Below are 16,492 nucleotides of genomic sequence, written 5' to 3'. Positions count from 1 at the left end.
TCTTAACACACAAAGAGAAAATTTAAAGGCTTATATTAAAAAAGTTTCTGATTTGATTGCAAAAGTACAACTCTGCCAATTGTCAGTAATTGTCCCAAGCAAAAATTACAGAGTCTTACACTAATATGGAGATTACATCATTATGGGTAATCATTGAAGATTGGCAAAGAGTTTGTAACAAGTATTTGGAAGAAATTAACAAATATCCTAAAAGAAAGCAACTTTCCCTAATAAAAAGAACAAATTTAGCTGGGCGGTGGTGGCGCATGCCTGTAATCCCAGCACTTGGGAGGCAGAGGCAGGTGGATTTCTGAGTTCGAGGCCAGCCTGGTCTACAGAGTGAATTCCAGGACAGCCAGGGCTACACAGAGAAACCCTGTCTGGGGGGGGGGGGGGGGGGAGGAAGAACAAATTTGATTGTCAATGTATTGTAATGGTAATGCTAATTCCTGGGGCACTATTCCATACGAATGCAAAAACGTTGGAAATGGCTGCTATAAGTAAGGAAAAAATAAGCAAAGTAATTCAAAGCCCAAATGCTTCAGTAAAAATATCAGCGTTGTGTGTAATCCTTATGGTATTATCAGATTTTCCTGAATCTCTTAGTATAGCCACTGAGTTTCAATATGCAGACAGAGTTGTTCTGCACATAGCAACTGCTGAATTTATTCTGGATAATTCAGAGTTAACCTTGGTATTTTGCAACTGCAACAGGCTGTCAGAAATAGAAACTAGCCATCATATGTCACCCATATTCAGTCTCTCACAGGCTTGCCAGGTCCATTAAAACAAGGAAATGAAGAAATTAACCAATTATTCATAAGAAATGTGTTAGACACCTCAGATACTCATGAAAAACAACATGTTAACAGTTAAGGTGTATAGAAAAAATTTCTATCACCTGGCAACAAGCCAAGGAATTTATAAAGAAATGTCTTGTTTTTTGTAGAACCAAACTCCAGTACTCACTAGAAGAAATGCTCAGGGCACCAAAATAAATAAATAAATAATGAAATCTGGCAGATGGATGTGTTTCAGTTTGCAGAATTTGGAAAACTAAAGTTTATATAACACAGAAACATACTCGGATTTCCAATGTGCAACTGCTTTAAGTTCTGAAAATACTAATTCCGCAATTACACATTTACTAGAAGTAATGGCTCCTATGGGAATATGTACAAACCAGGACTGACAATGCCCTACACATGTCTCCAATAAGATGCAGCAACCCTTTGCACATTATAAAGCACATTACAGCTGCACCACACAATGCTGCAAGACAATCGGTTGTAGAAAAGGCCTGTCACACCATAAGGAACACTCTTGTAAAACAGAAAGAAAGAACTAAGACCCAGGGGTGGAATAGATTGTGCTCTGTTAACTTTACATTTTCTGAGCATTAACAAGAAAGAACAGCAGCTGAGAGACACTGGATCAAGGAAAACGCTGTGGAATTAAATCAACCTATATACCATAAGGATGTGTTAGCATCAGAATGGAAGTCAGTGAGTGTATGGTGCTGGGATGATGATTGTTTATACTTCCAGAGGACACAAAAGCTGTGGATAGTAACATAAGTAATAAAACTCAGAGTTGTCAGGGGGAGGTCTAACAAAAACTTGGCCACAGACCCAGAAGAGCAAAGAAGAGAGCCTGACCAGTCCCTGCCTTCCCTGCCAGCCAGAAAAGCCTGCACCAGACATGTTCAGTTCCTAAGCACCGCCAGGCCTATGTCACAGAATATTTTATTATTGTACACAGGAGACCTAAATGTTAGCAAAATATAAAAGCCTAAATAGACATTGCATTTGGCAGATGCAGTTATATGTGGCCTGAAGAGCTGTAGTTCGGGTGCCTCTAAATTCTCCATGATAAGAACACTGAAGAATGGAAAGTGCCTGCTTATTTTAAGGCAAGGTGCATGGGAGAGGGCTTGTGGTCTTTGCCCGGTGACCCCAGGCAAGTCAGCAGGTGATCTTGTGCTGCCTCCCCCCCAAATGTGAAAGGGTTCAGTCTTTCAGACTCTACTGGATTTTCCTGGAGCCTCCCCGACCCCACCATGACAATGACATGGCTCTACCTGCCAAGGGTGGAGGGGAGGAGCTAGAGACTTCTTTTATAAGCAATTGGACATTTGACAGCTCTCTCTCTCTCTCTCTCTCTCTCTCTCTCTCTCTCTCTCTGTTGGTCTGTCTCACTTCCTCTTTCTCTTTTTGTCTCAGCCAGGCAGTGGTGGTACACACCTGTAATCCCAGCACTCTGGGAGGCAGATGCAGGCAGATTTCTCAGTTCTAGGCCAGCTTGGTCTACAGAGTGAGTTCCAGGACACCCAGGGCTACACAGAGAAATCCTGTCTCAGCAAAAAAAAAAAAAACAAAAACAACAACAAAAAAAAAAAAACCAAAAACCGCCAAAAAACCTATATATTTTTTTTTCCTCTTAGCTTTTAAGATCCTTTATGGAATAGGGATTTTCTCTTTGGGCTTGCAGGAACAACAAAGAAGCAATTGGTAAGACACAGGTAAAACAGAAATCTAGGAAAGAAAGCTAAGGAACCTCCTCAGGGTTGGTAGAGCTCAAGAGAAAGGCAGACTGGCTTGGTAGAATGACACACAGAGAGATTTCTAAAGAGCTGGCAGTTTAGTTGTAGAATCAGGCTTGTAAACAGAATCTTATAAATAGTTAAGAAAATAAATTTTCCTCACTGAGCTGGCAGGGTTTTACCTCAGTTTATGTGTCCTGTGTCCTTATTGGTATTAATATGAGATAATTTAAACAGATACAGGCCTATAAGAGGGTCTTTGGTCTCCTGCAATACAGACACGTCTAAATGAAGAGCAACAACATGCTGATTAGCAGGACTTTTGCCTGCAAGCTAAAGGTCCACAGAGCTGGAAACAGAGACTAAGACTTCAGGGAGTTAACTCCAGAGCTCAAGATGTAAAAGATAAGATATTCCAGGTATAGGAATTGGTACCCAAGTTACAGGAGAGAGAAGCATTTCTGTCAGGTCTTATCCCAGCTGTGGATGTGCTCCTGAGAGATGAGCAGACAGGTCACACCAGACACCTGAGAACCCTGGAAAAGACGCTGGAGAGAAGGAGAGGCAGAAATCACCACAGTAGCATGGGGCAGGGAGCATCCAGGGCAGCTTCAGGACGGCATCATTAGAAGCTAAAGCAAATGGGTGAGAGGAAATGTAGTGTGACTTATCTTGTGCACCTGGCACATTAAAGAATCCCCAATTGAGTCTGTTCTTTCATCCTTGGTGCTCATAATCCTGGGGTCACGACAAGGCTCTGGCATTCCAGTGTCATTGTGATCACAGAATCTCAGCATGTGCTTCATAGTGATGGAGAGAGCACAGCTCAGAGGTAACAGAGCTGAGGGGCAACCGCACACTGAACCAACCTGGGCACAGTCCTGTCAAACTCAGCTCCCACAGCCTCATCCTGTCCCAAAAACACACAGTGTAGTGACGCAGATTCTGGAAGGTTCTCCATCTACCATGTATTTCTTCAAATAAAACTCTTATGTATTCTCAATCAATGACATTAACAAGCAATCGACCCTCAGGTCATGATGTGAACAATCAAGTTCATATTCAGATTCTCATTCTCAGTGTAGAAGTGAGGAGCTGCAGCTCAGGGCAGCATGGAGCTGACAGGATGCAGATGTGCCCCAGTGTGTGGCTGGACCAGGAAGGTTGGCTGTGGAAGGGAACACAGGGCAGTGCAGGGACAGGGTCCTGTGTGCAGGGCAGGCTGGGCTCCACAGTTCTTCACATTGAGCCCATAGGCTCACAGGGAACATCAGACACTGTTGTCTAAAGAGAACTGAGGTCTCAGGTGTCACAGGAGAGACCTGAACACACTGGCTGTCACTCAGTCCACTCCAGGCAGCTGTCTTCATGCTAGAGAATGAAAGTCATGAACCATCACTGTGAAGTCAACATCCCAACAACCCACAGCTCACAGGGGATTGTGGGAGTCCCTGAAACCCAATCATGTCCACATTGCCCCTCCCCAGTCAGACCCCAGAGTGTCACCTTTACAATCTGGGAGAGACATATCAGTGCTTTAGGCTGTCCCTGCCTATGGCTAAAAAAATGTATCTGTACAAATATGTATTAATATCACGGCACAACTGAGCCCCCAGAAGATGTCTCTGGAGGAGCTATTATGGATTCCCAGAGCTCCCACCAACCCCAGCTTCACTCCAATGTCCCCAGGACAATCCTGTCCCCCACACTATCCTGGAGCTGGAGCATAGTCTCCTCCTTGTCCACCTGTGAGAAGGAAAGCTGTGAGAGTTCAAGGAAGATCTTGACACTAGGAAGTTCCCAGAACTGACAGCAGACCCAGGTGGAGACAGTAGCAATGTGGGTGTGGCTGTGATTTCCATTGATGGGCAGAGCACACTTCATAGAGGCTGAGAGAAAACTCAGACCCTGCCCTTTCCTACCTGTGTTTTTCCTCCTCTTCATCACAAAAGCCACCACAGCTCCGATGATGGCCACAGCTCCAAGGACAACCAGAACAGCAATGATCACCATATTGGAGTCAGTGGATGGAGGAGGCTCTGGGAAGGACAGGTACAGGAAATGAAGGTGAGGGTCATGACCCCAGCTCTCAGCCCTGACCTGCTTAGGGTCTGCAGAAGGCTCCAGCTTTCCCTGAACCCAGCTCTGCACCCACACACCCCTTACCCCATTTCAGGGTGAGGGGCTCAGACAGCCCCTCATGGTGCACATGACATGTGTAATTCTGCTCCTTCCCAAGAGGCACCACCACAGATGCCCACTTCTGGAAGGTTCCATCCCCTGCAGGCCTGGTCTCCACAAGCTCCATGTCCTGGGTCAGCTCCTCCCCATTCAACTGCCAGGTCAGGGTGATGTCAGCAGGGTAGAAGCCCAGGGCCCAGCACCTCAGGGTGACATCACCTTCAGGTCTGGGGTGATGGGTCACATGTGCCTTTGGGGGATCTGTGTGGAAGATTTAAAATATCGAACAATTAACAAGAAAAATGGTAATCTACACAAGACACAGTTAAATCAATGATGACACTGAACTATGTGTCTGACACTTCAACTGTCATTGCAACAGTCAGAGCTGGTCCCCTCAGCACAGAACTGCTCATTTTCCTGGGGGACTCAGAAGCTAAGAGGAATCCACATGAGCCAGTGGATCAACATGGTCGTCCTTACGTGATGTTCTATAGCATGAGATAGGTGTTAATAGAATGGAAGATGGAATGGAAAATAGGTAATTTAATATGTGCTTGAGTTCACATCAAAATTAGAAATTATAGCCGTATACTACTGGAAGGATGCCACCACTGAGACTCAACCCCTGTGGTCATCTTGCTGACCAGCAGAACTGTCAGTCCAAGTGAGCAGCCATCACACAGTGTATAGCAGAAATGTGGTGAACCTCTCACACTCAGCCAGAGAAAATGACTCAGAGCCCCTGTCTCTCCAGGACAAGGTACAGGTGTGTCACACAGGATCCCTGGAGTGTGCTGTGGACCCCAGTGCAGCACTCACTGAACACAGCGGGCTCACAGGGTGTGAGGATCTTCCCTCTCACTCCAGCCCTGGACTGCAGAAGACCCTGTCTCTCAGAGTCCAATTCCTGATTCACTAGGGAAACACTGTAACTTGTGAGGGCAGAGGAAGAGCAGGAGACTCTGGATGTTTAGTTCTGACAGGAAACAGTCTAAGATCACAAGAAGGTCTTCTTTAATGGAAACCCTGGTTTAACTTGTCTAATTATCCAAGTTAGCAGTTTCCCCTGGCACTTGTGGAGACTGATACCAATGATAACACAAGGGCATGGAGAAACAGGACCACTCCAGTGCAGTGACAAAACCTGACTAGAAGCAAAATAAGACCTTCTCCACCCCACTCCCACCGAAAAAAGGTAAAGAAAAAAGAAAGAAGATAAAGAAAAGAGAAACAAAGAAAGCCGGGTGATGGTGGCGCACGCCTTTAATCCCAGCACTGGGGCGGCAGAGGCAGGCAGATTTCTGAGTTCGAGGCCAGCCTGATCTACAGAGTGAGTTCCAGGACAGCCAGGGCTACACAGAGAAACCCTGTCTCGAAAAACCAAATAATAACAATAATAATAATAATAATAATAAATAAAAAAGGAAATTCCACAGTTTATATTTCTCCAGGGCACCCCATAAGGGCTCCTGTGACCATTCCCACTGTAGGAATAGATAGAGTTGGGTTGTGGATGGGATGCAAACCCTGCAGACAGGGAGGGATCTGTGAGAATGTATTCTTTGGAATGTTCTAGAAACTGGGAAAGCAGCCTAGTGTAGGGGAGTCCATGTCTCCCATCAGGTAAAGAAGACTTCCGGTCTTGAGGTGTAAGGGCTGACACACTCAGCATGACAGGAGTCAATGTCCACAGACAGTGGGTGTGAGCAGAGAACCCGGCCTGGGAGAGGCCATGGCTGACAGAGGCTTCAGACTGCAGGGAGCCGCCATTGCTAAGTGGGGGAAATTCTCTCCTTCCCTCCTGACACAGCCTGGGCACTGTCCAGGGAGGAGGCTGAGCCCTGGGAGAGGCAGTGCAGTCACTGTGATGAGGATCAGGAGACCCAGGGACACTGTCTCCCCTCTGAGACAGGGGCATCGCCCCAGCTGAGGGTTTCTTCTTCCCCAGGACTGAGCCCCAGCCCGAGGGCAGAGGGAGGAGCTGCCCGCGGCCCCTGCACCTGTGCGCAGCAGCGTCTCCTTCCCGCGCTCCAGGTATCTGCGGAGCCACTCCACGCACTCGCCCTCCAGGTAGGCCCTGTGTCTCTCTGCAGCACCAGCCTGCTCCCACTTGTGTCGGGTGATCCGCGCTGCCTTGTCTGCTGCTGTCCACGTTTTTAGGTCTTCGTTCAGGGCGATGTAATCATGGCCATCATAGGCGGACTGCCAGTACCCGCGGAGGAGGCGCCCGTCCAAATCCAAGTCACAACCAAACATCCCCTGTAGTGTGTGGGAGCCTGCAGGGACCCTGTGGTCATCCCAGCTCACCCACACCGGCCCCGCCCACTCACACCGGCCCCTCCCACACCGGCCCCGCCCACTCGCCCTGTCCCAGGATCATCCCTGCCTAAGCTGCAGACTCCTCCAAACTGAATGGGAAACTGGTCTGAACCTGAGACTTGGTTCCCTGGAAGTTTCTGTCCCCTGTGTAGAGACCTGGAGGGGTGGTGACCTCCCAGCTGGGGTCACTCACCGCCCTCTCTCTGGTTGTAGTAGTGGAGCAGTGTCTTCAAGTTCACACGGAAAATCTGCTCTTCTCTCTTGGCGATCTGTGTTTGCTGCTCCAAATGCTTCGGCTTCTCCTGCTCAGCCCACGATGTGCACGGTTCCGCCCTCGGATTCTCCGCGTCGCTGTCGAAGCGCCCAAGTAGGCAACAATAATGAACCGGGGCTCCCCGAGGCCAGGCCGGGACACAGTGATCTCGAAATACCGCAGCGAGTGTGAGCCTGGGGGCGGCGCGCGGTGAGACCCCGACCTCCTCCCGGGACCCCGGGCAGGTGCGCGGGCCGGGAGGGGAGAAGGGCGCGGGGCTTGGGGCCCGGGTGGAGAAGGGTCGGAGGGTCCGGTGAGCGACATGGGGACACTGCTTTCCCTGTAAAGTCCCCGCCCCTCCCCGCAGAGGCCTTTCCCCCTGATCCCGCACTCACCCGAGCAGGTCTGGGCTGGGGCCAGGGCTGCCACCAGCAGCAGGAGGATCATGAAAGGTGCCATCGCACCCATCTTGGATCCAGGGCATCTGAGTCCCGCGGGCTGCGTAGAATTTATAACCAGGGCCACAGAAATGCTGTTTGGTTTCCCAGGATTTTGCCACCCAATTGCAGGGTGGGGTGGGGGGTGGGCTGAGATCTGTCAGCTTGTCATCAGTGTCCTGGCAGATGGACCTGTGGACCTGACACAGGTTAGGAGCAGAAGTGAAACTGGAGAGATGGGGAATCCCCAACCCTGCGCTCCCCCACCCATGACATCACTACCTCAGAATTCTGACCCAGAAGTTGTCTGGACACCATGATAAACCTGCAAGCCAGACTCCCTGTGTCCTCAACTCCACCCTTCCTCTTCCTTCTTCTCCTCAGAAGTCAGACCCTGGAGTCTTCTAGAAGAAAAGCCACTTCTGGGAATAGAGTGTCAACAGTAAGAGGTGGGGAAGGGGATTTGCAGTAGACAGAAGCTTCTCCTTGAAGCAGAGGTGCTGGCCTGCGAGCCCCACATTGACCCCACAGACACCAGGCTGTGTGTTCACCTGCAGAGGGCTGCTGTCTTAGTCAGGGTTTCTATTCCTGCACAAACATCATGACCAAGAAGCAAGTTGAGGAGGAAAGGGTTTATTCCACTTATACTTCCACGTTCCTGTTCTTCACTAAAGGAAGTCAGGACTGGAACTCAAGCAGGTCATGAAGCAGGGGCTGATGCAGAGGCCATGGAGGGATGTTTCTTACTGACTTGCTATGTTTGTTCAAAATTCTCTTCATCAGACTTAACCATAGAACAAAGTCTTTGTTGAGCTTTTTTGAGACTTCCTTTGCAGATGCAATTAATATAAATCTCTTTACCTTAGCTCTAGGCAGTCTCTTCAGACAATGGCAAAAAGCAGCCATGTTCTTCACCAAAACATCACCAAAACAGTCTCTGAGCCACAGATTAAAGTTCTTCTCCTCTGAAAGCTCTTGGGCCATCAGGGAACAGCAGGAGTCTCTCAGCCCCCACCCTCCCAGCAGGGATTTATTGACCTGCCCTCATGAGGTCACAGTTCAGTGGAAGGAGCCATGTCCCTGCACTCACACTGGTCCTTGCTCTCTTCTGAGAACAGCGTCCTGAGGTGTGGGAAGCCATCCTGAGCTATTCGGACTTACGCTTGCTTACTCATGGCCCTAAGGTGGTGGCTGCTAAAATATAAGAACAATTAACTAGAGCCTTCTCCTTGAGCTATTGGTGTGAGAAGATTCCGAGAATACCACAAGATGTTCCTGCCCAGGGTGAGAAGATCCCGAGAATACCACAAGATGTTCCTGCCCTAACCACGGAATGTACCTGCTGGCGTTAACTCCGGGTGTCCCCTCCAGGTGACCAGATGACCACCTCGCTTCCTGCTTCCATCTCTAGGGGTGTCTCTGCCCTTCCCTCCTTTGTCTGGTGTGAAGGTCAATTCCTTCTCTGTAAGCCTTAAAACCCACTTACCTCCCCGACATTAGAGGAAGCCTTGACACAACCCAGACTGACTCTGATTTTGTTAGCGTGCTTGGCTTCCCTTTTCTCTCCCCCCCATTTTTGACCCTCAGGTAGTGCCCCTTCAGGACCCTGGAATAACTGGACCTGCTGGACGGGTCACTGAGGCACAGGTCTCAGTCACATGTTGGCTTGTTCCCTCTGCAGTGGAGAGCTGCAGGCATGGGACACAGTGTTCAAGGTGTCCATGTAGCGGTCCATGCACGTGGTGATGCATTTCTGCTCTGAGTTATCCAAGGAGCCCCAGGCTTCCAGATGCACTTCCTGAAACACCTGTCAGTCATCTTCAGCAGCTCCTGTGATTGGCTATAGCGATCTGCACTTACACCTGCTCTATAATGGCCCCTGGGTCCAACTTTCTTCCACCCATAACATTAAATCCCAGCCAAAACCACTGCCCATGCCTGTGCAGTCAACTGGCACTGCCCACCACAGGTGCCTGGAGCCTGGAAATGTTTAAAACCTCAATGCCCAGCCCCAGTGACACTTCTCCAACCATGCCACGCATGCCAATCCTTTCTGAACAGCTCCAACAGCTGGATTTGAGGTATTCACTCCTATGAGCCTGTGTGGCTGTTCTCATTCAAACCAGCACAGCGTTCACTATGGGATGTAAGAGGCCAGCAGGGTCCAGATACGTGTCCAGTGCAGTCTGTACAGAAACGCCCTCAAACGGGGGACTCTGCTGAGTTAGCATCTCCCCTTTGCCTCTGTCTCCTCCTGCTCAGCCCCTCTCTGTCTCTGTCCCTCAGCCTCACCCCATCAGTGCCCAGCACCCTCCCTCCTGAGCTCTGCACTGCCCTGTCTCTTCCTGAGCCTCTAGTTCTCTCACTGTGCTCAGCCAGCGTGCTGTGGGTCAGCTGTGTGGGTTCCTGATGGAAACATTGCAACAGTGGCTGGGGAGATGGCTCAGCAGCTCCGAGCACTTGCTGCTGTTGCAGAGGATCCAGGTTGAGTCCCATCAGCACATGGCGGCTGTCAACGTCTGCAACTTCAGTTCCAAGGGATCCAGTGCTAGTGCACCTACACACTCACATACAAAAACAAATGCATCTAATAAAAATAACATGTTATAAATATGATTTGAAAAATACTCCCTCTCTCTCTTACACAACTAGAGTGAGGCCAGGAGCTGAGAACACAGGGCTCTTTAGACAAATCTGCACAACCAGTCAATGAACAGAGTTCTGGAACAGAACAGGAAAAGATGGTTGAAACAGACTTTACTGAAAAGACAATATGAAAAAAATCATAAAATTAAAAATACAGAAGATATTTCGCTTTATGGACCTACTATGCACAGTGAATCACAGCGTCATCCCAGGAAGAAGACACAGTGTGTGCTCTTCTTTGGACTTGTGCCAATGTGAGTTTTTGATTACCCATGAACAAGATAAATTCCACTCAGATGTTTGAATGCTAACTTGTAACAGACCCTGACATCCAAACATCCAGACTGTTCCTGCAAAGAAAGGTGTCCCCTTCCCCATCTTTCTCCCACTGAAGACCCTCCATGGTCCCACCTGTGGAAGATGAAAGAGAAGCATCACGGTCTTGGGCAACAGCGCCGCCTGGTGGAAGAACAGAGGAGGACAGCGCCTGAGCCCACAGAGCTGAGGGTAAAGGGATCCAGGCTGGCTGAGCTGCCCCAGGGCCTCCTTCCTGTCTGCACTTCTCCAGGGGTCTCAAGTCTCACGCTGCCCTGCTCTCCTCAAACTTACATCAAGAAGAACTTCACATGCTTCTCCACCCGTGGGAAGAAAACTCCCTGTGAGAGCGGAGGCAGGAGGCAGAGCCATGAGTGCTAAAAGGAGCTGCAAAGCCCCAAACAGAGCAGCTCCAGAACTCTGACAGGGCCTGTGATGTTGATTCTGTGATGTCAGCTACATGTGGGATTAACAAAAACCCCAAAATGGAGGGCAACATCTGAGAGGCGTTTTTGCTTAATGTGCTTTCTTTCTTTCTTTCTTTCTTTCTTTCTTTCTTTCTTTCTTTCTTTCTTTCTTTCTTTCTTTCTTTCTTTCTTTCTTTCTTTCTTTCTTTCTTTCTTTCTTTCTGTTTTGTTTTTCCAGACAGGGTTTCTCTGTATAGCCTTGGCTGTCCTGGAACTCACTCTGTAGACCAGGCTGGCCTCGAACTCAGAAATCTGCCTGCCTCTGCCTCCCAGAGTGCTGGGATTACAGGCGTGCACCCCCCCCCCCATCCTTTTCTTTGAGATAGGAAAACACACCTGTAATCCAGGATATTTGAGCTGCAGCCCCTCCCCCCTTCTCATCTGGGCCACACCTTCTGCTGGAAGCCTCCAGGAAGCCATGGAACAAGGGAAGGCTTGCTCTCTGTCTGCTTGCTCCTGCTCCTGCTGCATCTGAGGGACATCCCTGCTTGCCCGCCTTGCTCTGAATAATGACAGCACACAAAGATGACTCAGCCTCCTCAGAGCTGTTTCCATGTGGAGGGCTGAGAATCCGCGTTCTGTTTTGTTTTCTTTGTTTTGTTGTCCCTCTTGTTTTCTCCCTTCATTTTTTTAAGCAAGATTTTCATGAGATCTCCCCTGTTCAAATCTAATCTTTATTAATTTTGAAGGAATTCATAGCTTTCATTCTCTTGTGGAAACAAGGGCAAAACATCTCCCTGAACTCAACACATTTCCTTCCTTCCATTCTGAGGTTCTCAATATGTTGGGTGATCTGATTCAGCCGAGCTTTCTCAACTCCATGTATTTCAGCGGTAGAAAGGGGAAGGTAATAGGGCAAAGGAGAGGTTGGACATGTTTAGACATGGTTCTTCGGGGCGAATCCAGTCTGTACTGTAAGGATGTCGGCAGCTGAGTTCACATGAGTCAGCAATGGCAGTTCAGTCCAGAAGAAACTCTGAGGCTCCACCAATCGGCCTGAGTCTGCAGAAGCAGGAAGAAGCTGCTGGAACTCACCAGAAGCTCTTTGGTTCGTTTCTCTCTACAAAGTCATGACAATCGATCAGCAAAGAAGGCAAGGCTAACCAATGCCACAGCATCGTCAGTGAGGACCAGCACAGAGTGGCAGGTGAACCAATGCCACACAGCATCGTCCGAGGTTGGGTTATATTCACACCCTTTCCAAACACCAGGTGTTCTCTCAAGAGGACGTCTCTCAAGCTCTAGCAAAACATCACTCGCCCCTTTTCCAGGAAGCTTCCAGAATAACACCACGTGTCTGCTTCAGCAAAATCATCCTCCCAGTAGACAGATTCCAGAAAAACATCACACGACACAACAGGGTCTCCAACGAAGCCAGAAATTTCCATTCAGACCTGGTTCTCCTAGATTTAGATCTTCAGATCACCTAACTCTGTTGCCAAAGTGCTTCTTGTATGTCACCCAAATCTGTTTTTAAAAGGTAGTCTCTAATTCCATCTTTATCCCAAAGCTTTAGTACCGGCCTTTGAAATAACAGAAAACACTGTCTGCTGACAGGTTTTCAAGCATTGGGAATGTGGCTCAGTGACAAGTGTGCCCACCTTGTACAACACAGGCCCCAGGTTTGATTTCTCAACACTTCCAAAAACAGGGTGTTGGATGGTGAGGTGACTCAGGTAGAGGTGATTGCCATGAGGTCTGACCACCTGGTGTCAGTCCCCCAGAACCCACATGGAAAAAGAGAACTGTGTCCCCAAGATTGTCTTCTGACTCCCTCTGTTCCCAACACACACACCACAGCTGGGGAGTGCCCTCATTTACACACCATACACATAAAGCAATAGTATAAATACGTAACACGTAAAGTAGTTTAAAATCTCTGTGATCATCCTTGCATGGGTTGCCCTTCAATCCTGGTAGCCTCTCATCACAATGTGGGTTTTAGACACAGGAAAACTTCCCCAGTGGAAAGTCTGGAGGAAAATTGGACACAACTTATACATATGTGTCCTTATACATACCTGTTTCCATATCCTTCAACATGAAACCAGTTTTTCTTTTCTTTTTTTTTTAAGATTTATTTATTATTATATGTAAGTACACTGTAGCTGTCTTCAGACACTCCAGAAAAGAACATTAGATCTCATTACAGATAGTTGTGAGCCACCATGTGGATGCTGGGATTTGAACTCAGGACCTTCAGAATAGTCAGTGCTCTTAATCACTGAGACATCTCTCCAGCCCCAATTTTTCTTTTTTATTGCACTGATTTAATAATCATGTGCAGGGATGTGCATAACATGATTCCCGTGTGAGGCTCAGAGGATAACTTACAGGAGTCAGGTCTCTCCATTCACCACGTGGCTTCTGTGGATCAAACTCAGGGTGCCAAGCTTGGTGACAAGACCCTCACACGCTGAGCCATCTCGATGGCCCCTTGGAGATCCTTGTGTCTGAACATTTCCTTTGGAAAGTTGCTTCATTCCTGGACTCGGCACATACAGGACTTGCCCACCATGACATTAGAAAAGGCATTTCCTGGCCAGATGGGCACCAGCATTGCCTTGGGTGACTCTGGAGAACCAGGCCTTCTTGCCCAGGTTCCTTCTGTGGCAGTGTCAGCCAGCTGCCACCTGTGAGAGGTCAAACCTTTTAAATTAAGAATCCATTTTATAGAACTTCAACTCAGGCAAACTAACAGGCTGGTACCTGGCATTAGTTTCCAAGTTACCTCTCAACAAAACATGAGCCTAGCTCCAGTGTCTAGGCTAATCCCCAACAGGATCTGTGTCTCCAGGTTACAAGCCCCAACAAAACTGCATCCCCAGGTTATAAGCCCATCCTCAGTCTAGCAACCACCAATGCAGAGGGTAGCAGAAATTAAGTTTATGATATGACTCCCAGCGCCATCCAATTATGTTCACATGCCTTTTTTTTTTTTTTTTTTTTTTTTTTTTTTTTTTTTTTTTGAGACAGGGTTTCTCTGTGTAGCTCTGGCTTTCCTGGAACTCACTCTGTAGACCAGGCTGGCCTCGAACTCAGAAATCTGTTAAGCCTCTGTCTCCCAAATGCTGGGATTAAAGTTGTATGCCACTGAGAGGATAGAAAATAATACAGCCTAACTCTAATGAACCCAAGAAGTTAGAAGTTTAAAATGCTATCTCGCTTTGTTAGAAACTAGGTAAAAGGTCACATTCCAGAGCCCACCCTTTGTTTAGAGCTAGCAGAAAAGCCTTGAATAGGTGAGCCTGGCCCCATAAGGTAACTAGAAATGGGCTAAGCTTATCTTGCTTCTGTAAACTGCTTATGCCATTACCCCTATGCAGGAGTTCATGCAGCTATAGACATTCAAGAAAATAGGAAACTAATTGGTCCACTGAGTGCAGGCTCCGATAATTTAAACTGATTGGCCTAAAAACTATGGAGTGGTACAAATCGATTGGTTCGCATTTCATGGGCTCTCCATGCTAAGAAATGATTGGTTTGTGATTCGCGGGCTTTGTCGTAAACTTATAAAAACTGTCACAATTCGGCACTCGTGGTCCATAGTCCTCTAACCCTGCGCGGTATACGGCTATGGAACCCAGAATTCTGGAATAAAGAAATCCTCATGTTATTGCATTGAGTCCATTTCTCGCGAGTGATTTGGGTGTCGCCTTCCAAGGCGTGGGGTGCTGGGGCACCCTCGCTTTTGGGGGGTCTTACACCACCACTGCCCAATTATGTTTAAGGCCACAGTAACTTCCCAGTTAGAGGCTTGCACACTCACCCCTGCTTGCTGCTCACTATAAAACCTTGCCTGTCTCCTCATCACCAAAACGGTCCTGATTGATGCAGCCCTCTGAACTGAGCTAGCTCAAATAAACAGGTCCTACTGTGATTACATCGGATCAGCTCCTGTCTGCTTTTGGGGGATCCCTACCATTTCACTGGCACTACATCTGGAAGATCCTATATTTGCCCTGAGAGCTTGGGTGGCACTGTATTAGTTACTGTGGTCCTTTGAATAGGATGACCCCCATAGTCTTGGTCACTTGAATACTTAGTTCCCAGTTGGTGCTGTTTGGGGAGGCTTAGGAGGTGTGGCCCTGCTGGAGGAACTATGTCACTGGGGGGTGTGGTTGGAGGTGTGAGCTCTCAGCTGTTCCTGCTGCCATGCCTGGTGTTTGTTGTCATGATGGTGATGGACTCTTAACTCTTTGGGACCCTAATCCCCAGAGAAACCTTCTATAAGTTTCCTTGGACATGATGTTTTATCACAGCAACAGAAAAGTAACCAATACAGTTTCCTTTTCCATCCCTGTGGCTTAATATCTGACAAGGCACAGCTTAGGAAGAAAGGGTCTATCCTGGCTTATTTGTAGTCTCTAACAGTAAATCCCTCAAAGTGGAGCAGGTCCTTCCTTCCTGCTCCAGCCTATGGGCCACCTCAGTAAATGCCCCACAGGAGCTGTCCAAAATGGCAGGTCCTGTTAAAATGGAGGCTCCACTACATCTCCTCAGCCTGCAGGCCTCACAGGAGTTGTCCATGGTGACAACACATCTCCAGTCCCCTCCAGTCCCCAGCAGCACCAGAGAAATGGAGCCTTAGCAAAAACTAGCTGCATCCGGGAAGCACTTCCCACTCTAGCCCATGGGCCTGATGCCAGGGAAAAGGGGGATGAAAAAAAAGTTAGCAGTCCTGGAGGAGAAAAACCCCATGACAGCAACAGCAAGGTGGCTCAGCCTGGCAAGGTGTGTGGGACGAGCTAGATTATATATATACAAGCAATTGGGCCTTTGGGGGAAGAGCTCTCTCTCTCTCTCTCTCTCTCTCTCTCTCTCTCTCTCTCTCTCTCTCTGTGTGTGTGTGTGTGTGTGTGTGTGTGTGTGTGTGTGTGTGTGTCTCAGCTTGGAAGAGCCTCTATGGAAAGAGCATCCCATCCGGGGTGATGGGGATTTTCTCTTTGGGTTTACAGGAACAACAGAAGCAACTGGCAGGACACAGTTAAAGCAGAAATCTAGGAAAGAGAGCTGAGGAGCCATCTTGGCTTTGGAGGAGCTCAAGGGAAATGTAGACCTGCTCCGAAGAATGACACAGATAGAGATTTCTAAAGAGCTGGCATTTAGTTGCAGAATCAGGCTTGTAATAGGCATCTCCTATATAGTTAAGAAAATAAAGGTTCGTTGACAGGGTTTTACCTCAGTTTTTGCCTCCTGTGTCTTTAGGGCTATAAGCCTAACTTCATTTAAATGGTACAGCCTATGAGTGGGACTTTGGTCTCCTGCAATACAGAGCCGTCCACAGTGCAGAGCAACAACAGGCCTATGAACAGGACTTTAAGGCAGA

At 48.2% G+C, this 16,492-nt stretch overlaps 1 protein-coding gene and 1 long non-coding RNA gene across 23 annotated transcripts in view; one reads left to right on the top strand and one right to left on the bottom strand.

The window, feature by feature from the left end:
• The window catches only part of LOC127669619 (H-2 class I histocompatibility antigen, D-B alpha chain-like), a 450,763-nt gene that overhangs the window by 128,654 nt on the left and 305,617 nt on the right, over positions 1–16,492 (bottom strand). For 14 of the 22 annotated variants that reach the window (XM_052163717.1, XM_052163715.1, XM_052163720.1 and 11 more), the window contains one exon: positions 3,965–4,048. The exons of 3 other annotated variants lie outside the window; for them this stretch is intronic. In XM_052163717.1, the coding sequence (XP_052019677.1) occupies positions 4,005–4,048 (44 nt within the window). In that variant the 3' untranslated portion in view covers positions 3,965–4,004. Of the gene's footprint in view, positions 1–3,864; positions 3,914–3,964; positions 4,049–4,464; positions 4,582–4,646; positions 4,985–16,492 lie in introns of those variants that run through there. 5 more of the 22 variants (XM_052163734.1, XM_052163745.1, XM_052163732.1 and 2 more) reach the window with 3 other exon arrangements.
• Positions 3,604–16,492, top strand: part of LOC127669633 (uncharacterized) — a 77,245-nt gene continuing 64,356 nt past the window's right edge. Inside the window, exon 1 of the long non-coding RNA XR_007974404.1 lies at positions 3,604–3,841. This is a non-coding gene — a long non-coding RNA (uncharacterized LOC127669633). The remainder of the gene's footprint in view (positions 3,842–16,492) is intronic.

Source organism: Apodemus sylvaticus, chromosome 19, assembly GCF_947179515.1.
Source record: "Apodemus sylvaticus chromosome 19, mApoSyl1.1, whole genome shotgun sequence".
Lineage (NCBI taxonomy): Eukaryota > Metazoa > Chordata > Mammalia > Rodentia > Muridae > Apodemus > Apodemus sylvaticus.
Note: the sequence above shows the minus strand (reverse complement) of the source record. Positions and strands in the feature narration are given on the sequence as shown.